Below are 6000 nucleotides of genomic sequence, written 5' to 3'. Positions count from 1 at the left end.
ATAATGGTGAAGTAAACATCCTAAGAGTCAGATAAATGCTACGGTGAAGTCTAAATACCGTGAAAATAATGTGTTGATACCATTATCTTACGAGTAAATACCATATTTGTTCAAGCTGGATGCCAATTAGATATAGCTCCATGACGTCAAAGCATCCACATATATATCTAAGTTTGTATGTCAGTGAGGTTAAGAAGTTAGCACACAGGATCGCGTTTTCAAACGAGACTCAAAACTCGCATTCGAAAAATTGACTATTATTTTTCAGGGGAATGAAGGGTACAAAATACAAAGTGTAAAATGTACCGTAAAGATTAGGGCATCTACGAAAGTAAATGTAGGGGTTGAGGCTAATACTGTTACCACTTCCAATGATTTGATTATCATAAAATCTTTCATTTAGAATAAATAGCTTTCTCAGAACTGGATGAATACTTAAATGGTTGTTTAGACAGAGAACTTCAGCACCCATATAAGCTTTGGTTTTGCTCTTATTTCCTCCTATACACGTATTATTCTTCCTTCTTATGGTACCTTTCTTATTAAGGCTTATTTTAACTTAAAGTGTATTTTTACTCCTGTTTTGTATTTACTTTTTGTTACGTGTGACGAATTCGTTTTTTGTTTTTTGTGTCCTTGTTGTTTGAACTGCTATTGTTGTCGCTATAATCTCATACATTGAGTCAATTACATGTATTGGCTACTTAAAACGAAAATGCTTGTAAGTATAATACACATACATACAAAAAGTTCCTGGCCATTTGAAAGCGATTAAATTTTCGATTGAATGTCCAAAATACGACAAATACTTGATGGATCAGATCTGCAGAGGAACCAGTAATCAAGAAAATCTTACAGAATATTGGAAAACTAGCGTCATTTCCACCCTAAAGCTGAGTGGATCCTACCTACTGTAGTGCTGGGCGAGATATAGCGCTCAGAGCGCCAATCAGTTCTCTCTACGCTACCGAAGCAGCTGGTCGCTGTCCTGTATGTTATTATCAATGCGGGGTTTTCCCATTATTAGTGTCAGTACTCTAAGAAATTATGCCATAGTAAATTTGTCAGAATCAATCAGTTCCTGGTAGCTTTTGATGTGAAAGTGTTAATATTATTACAGCATGTCTTTTATGACTGTAAAGTTCTACGGTGGGACATTTGTACCAATTAATAAGTGGTTCAAGATACTGGTTTGCTATATTCTCCTTCCACCAGTCCTGAGTAAGAAAATATATTTTATTCTTAAACTTACGTTAATACAATGAGTATAATTCCAGAAACACGTATCGTAGGTCAGTATACCACAAACTGCAACACTAGTGACGAATGATAGTTTATTTATACACATATATATTAAAATATAAATAATAATAAATTTAGTATGATGCATGCTTGTATAGTTATAGAAAAGAAAGAAAAATATATGATAATACTCAATTTATAATATGTATTACGTGATAAACACAAAATAATTCATAGTTTTTAAAAACGGAATCCAAAAAAATGCATTTGATATGGTGAATACGAACCTTAAATCGTCAGTTACAAACAATGAAATAAAATAGTTCTCATGGGTAAAATGTAAGAAAAGAACAATGTTGAAAATGGAAGTTGCTAAAACGGTGTCGCATACGTAAGAAGTGTTTTGTTTTCAATTATCAATTTTTTTTACCTTATATAGAACTGGATAAATACTTTCAGAGAAAATTAAATTTTGGAAGGGGAACCTTCATATCACATATGTTTGTTAAATTACATTTTCTGTGCAACCTATAAAAAATATTGTATTTGCTATATTTTGTTATATTTGGAGATAGTACATTTTCCTAGTTAACTAATCTTCTAACAATATTTAATAAAATCAACTCGTAGGAAATTGAACTCTGAAAAAGACAGTTACTACCGTATAATTTTAGCATAATAAAGGGCTAACGTAACAGAAAATCTACTTACTAAAAGCAAAACAAATAGTTTCGAAATCAAGTCTGGGACTAATCTTTACATTACAAAAGATTTTATTTCAATAATATTTTTTTTATTCTAAGAGTACAGCAAAATAAGATGCAGGTATTTACCAAAACTATTGATTGTGCCCACTCACCTGGAGCAGTAAGTGTACTCATATGGTAACTTCCAATAGTATGTATATGCATTTTGTTTTCAGAACAACGAATTATTGCCTTTTCGAGAAACTCGAGGAATGTCCGCATTCAATTAATGGAACATCCAACTCTTGACGGTTCGTTTGTGTTATGATCATGATTTTTTACACATAAGGCACTTCCTTGCTTTACGTGGTTTTTACATGAGGTTAAAATGAAAATTTTAAACAGTTCAAGTGTGTTTCAATTCAAAACGTTGCCGTGGAATGAGATGACGAGTTCTTATGACGAGCTACTATCACAGAAACATGTGATGTAATGTAAATGAGTCATATGATCATTGTTAATACTGTTAATATGACTTTTATTACCAATATATTTTGACTTGTATCTCATGAACGGAATCGTTATGCGAGAGAAGAAAGCGACGTAAAGTATGTAAACTATTCTGTACATAGCAGCTGTGGATGTTTTTCCCTCTGTAAAACTGCCTTCTAATTAAGTCATTTATCACTACTGCGAAACCTTGGAAAGGTATTTATTGACTGTCTAGTAATATACTTCTCATAAGCAGGAATGTGATAATGCTTTGGACTAACGTCTTGTAAATTAAAAGGGTGCGACTCCTATTACACAAAACTCGTTTAAAACTGTTTGTAAGTAAACGTAATTTATACGACAGAGACGTTTATGAAATACGATCGAATGCAATTACAAGATAATTTAATTCTTTATAGTAATTTAGAACTCTCGTTTTCAACAATTTAAACATTTTTTAAAGACAATAAGAGTTCTCATGAACGATAAAAGTAGCTTTGAAATCCTATTTTACTAGATTCTGCCATCTTAACCGCTCGAGCGGGGTTATGTAAATCGACAAGAATATAGGAGATAAGGAAAATATTTGGAGCGTAAGTGTTAAATAAGTATGTTATTTATTTTACCAAAAATTTTTAGCTGTATTTTGTGAATAATATCTCAACTGTGTATTTTATAAATAACATTAAGTGATTCATTATCATTAACTAGTGAACTTTAAATTAATAAAATGTCTCCAGTAAAGTGTTTGCACTCAAATGATAAAGGTTTAGTTCGAAATATATGTCTGTGCAGTGTACTTAAGTGCTTGTCTTGTAACTAAAAGTTACGTTCAGTGTTTTCTGTGCCATAGGAAATCGATTCATGCAATTTATTGCTTTTTGTCCGAAAACGTGCCGTTAATCTTCAGGGAAAATTTACAAATTTAAATTATGCACTATATAAACAACTAAACAAAATTACCAGATAAACATTTTAGAAAAGTAAACGATTTGCCAAATTATTTTTCAACAGGTTTTACACAAAGCTGTCAATGCTAAAACACCACATTTTTTTTAAATTTTCTATATCATACCATTTTCTAATTTCCCAAATTGTTAAGTTAATTAGGGCAAGTTTCCATTAATCATTTAAATTTTAATCGATTGCATTAACTTTTAATTATATTTTTTTCAGGTTGCTATCATCAAACGAAAAGGTGTTTTGTTTTATTTAAAACAGTAGTTATAAAGAATAACGTCTCCATGTACTGTATGGCTGTCTCAAAATATTATGAACGAATTACGGTTTACATTTATGACTAATTTGAAGCTCAAACTCTGAGGGTCGCGGGTTCGCATCCCCGTCGCGCCAAACATGCTCGCCCTCTCAGCCGTGGGGCGTTATAATGTTACAATCAATCCCACTATTCGTTGGTAAAAGACTAGCCCAAGAGTTGGCGTTGGGTGGTGATGACTAGCTGCCTTCCCTCTAGTCTTACACTTCTAAATTAAGGACGGCTAGCGCAGATATCCCTCGTGTAGCTTTGCGCGAAATTCAAAACAAACAAACTGAAGCTCAAACAGTATGCTAAGTTATTTGACAAGATCGCGAAATAGAAAAACTGAGTTAAAAGAATTACATGAAAAGAGAAAGTGTTGGGAATAATTTAGTTGAAATTATTACCTTTTTGAAGTTAATAACTTCAAAGTGACATCAACTATTTGAAGTTGATATAAATTATAGAAAATTGTTTCAATGATCAATCAGAAAAGGAAAAAAAAACTTACTTTACGAAAAATATGTGAATTATTGTGATGACTTATTTTTAACTATAAGCATATACTAATAGTCATGTTTAATTACTATGTCCGCACTTTATTACTCTTATAAAATTTCTGCCTACTTCAAAATTAGTGTAAGTTAAGAAAATTAACAATGGCGGTAGTAATTGTGATCTTCATCAGGTGGGAGGGTGTCAAGATGTAGACCTCTTCCTCTTTCCGGCATTCTTATGTTATGAGCACTGAGAAATGTTAAACGTCATGTAAATGAACGTTCTGTATTTGTGTAAAATCTTTATCACAATTACATTACCTTAATCGGGATCGTACACTGGCGCACACATTTTCCTTCATTTGAAACGTAGACAGTCTTACATTAAACAAACAGTCCCATATATTCCAATGCTTATTCCTTTTGTAATATATTTGGTATGTATTTAACATTAATACCCTGATAATATATGGTAAATACACCACACAGATGATATGGTTAGGTAAGTCAAGCAGTAAATGTCTGATTGTTATACTTACGGTACCTATTTATTTGGAAATGAAACTTAGGCTCATTTAATCATATAGATCTGTTGAGCGTACTGGAATTTCGCGCTAAGATACTCGAGCGATATCTGCGCTACGCGTTTCTGACTTAGAAGCAATAGTCAGTTAGTCAACACCACCTATCGTCAGCTCTTGGAACTACTATATACGAACGATTAGTAGGATTAACCTTTCCTTTATAAAACCCTGAGATACCGATTGAAAATCGAGCGCCCTAATCACCAGCTTATGTCAGTAATTAAAATTAAGAAATGACTATATTTGTACCCTATGGGTCTCTGACATGACCTTTCAGTCCGAATGTTGCATAATGTTCCCTTCAAGCTGAGCGTTTAATATTCACCAATGCAAAATAAAAACAGGATTTATTGTGCTCTATGACCTTATCACATCTTTATAGCCCACATGTCGTGTAGTTTTCTTTCTGGTTTTCCTTAAAATCCACTATTCAACAATAGAAATAAAAATAAGACTTGTTGAGTCTGGACGACCTCTGCATGCTCTAGTTTTATACATCCTGTTCTTATTTTTGATTTATTTTTCGACAAGTTATTAACAACTTTCCTTATTTTTGATCCTTCAAAGCACGTACAAGATGATGCAAAAACTATTAAAGAAGATTATCAAATTAAATGAAAATAATTGGAGAACTATTAGTAACAAGGGTTAAATATTAACGGTAAAGCTTATTTTATATCTTAAAATTATGTTTTATTTTTAAGAGGGAAATCATTCTTCACTTGTGTGCAGAAAAAGTAAAAACCAATAAATCACTATTTCCGTTAGTTAAGTATGGTTACGCTAGAGGCAGAGAGCACAGTTCTGGTTTCACCTGCTATTCAACTTTTCTCACGTTCACGAAAGGTACTTGACATAATTCTTAGCTTTCACATATGTCCTACGTAAAGCTTTTGTGTTCAATGGCTTTATCAATACGCTGACGTAAACAAATTGGTTCGTCAGAAAATGATGAATCGAGCCAGGTTGATAGCGACAAATGTACTTCACAAATCCCCTTGTCAAACGTTCAGAACTTCAATTTATAGCAACTGAACGTGCTTCCGAAGTTTAAGAGCGAAAACATGGTATTGGTTACGTACTAGAGTCTTACAATTTATGTTTAAAATACCTCCTTTTCGAGTACATCATTTTTCGGGTTCACTGCGCTCTGTAAAGAGCAAACTAAATGTTTGATGTACAGTCGCATGGTATACTCTATACACACAGAATCTCTAAGAAAATTCCCCACGCTCGTGAAT

The 6000-nt window shown here is 32.7% G+C and overlaps 1 protein-coding gene across 1 annotated transcript in view; it reads left to right on the top strand.

Moving 5' to 3' along the window:
* The first annotated feature begins 723 nt into the window (after positions 1-723).
* LOC143225274 (protein turtle-like) overlaps positions 724-6000 on the top strand; it is a 107009-nt gene continuing 101732 nt past the window's right edge. Inside the window, exon 1 of the mRNA XM_076454371.1 lies at positions 724-1221. Coding sequence (XP_076310486.1) covers positions 1122-1221 — 100 coding nt within the window. The 5' untranslated portion in view covers positions 724-1121. The remainder of the gene's footprint in view (positions 1222-6000) is intronic.

The sequence above is a fragment of the Tachypleus tridentatus genome, chromosome 9, assembly GCF_004210375.1.
Source record: "Tachypleus tridentatus isolate NWPU-2018 chromosome 9, ASM421037v1, whole genome shotgun sequence".
NCBI lineage: Eukaryota > Metazoa > Arthropoda > Merostomata > Xiphosura > Limulidae > Tachypleus > Tachypleus tridentatus.
The sequence above is the reverse complement of the archived record's forward strand: the minus strand, read 5'-3'. Positions and strand labels throughout refer to the sequence as shown.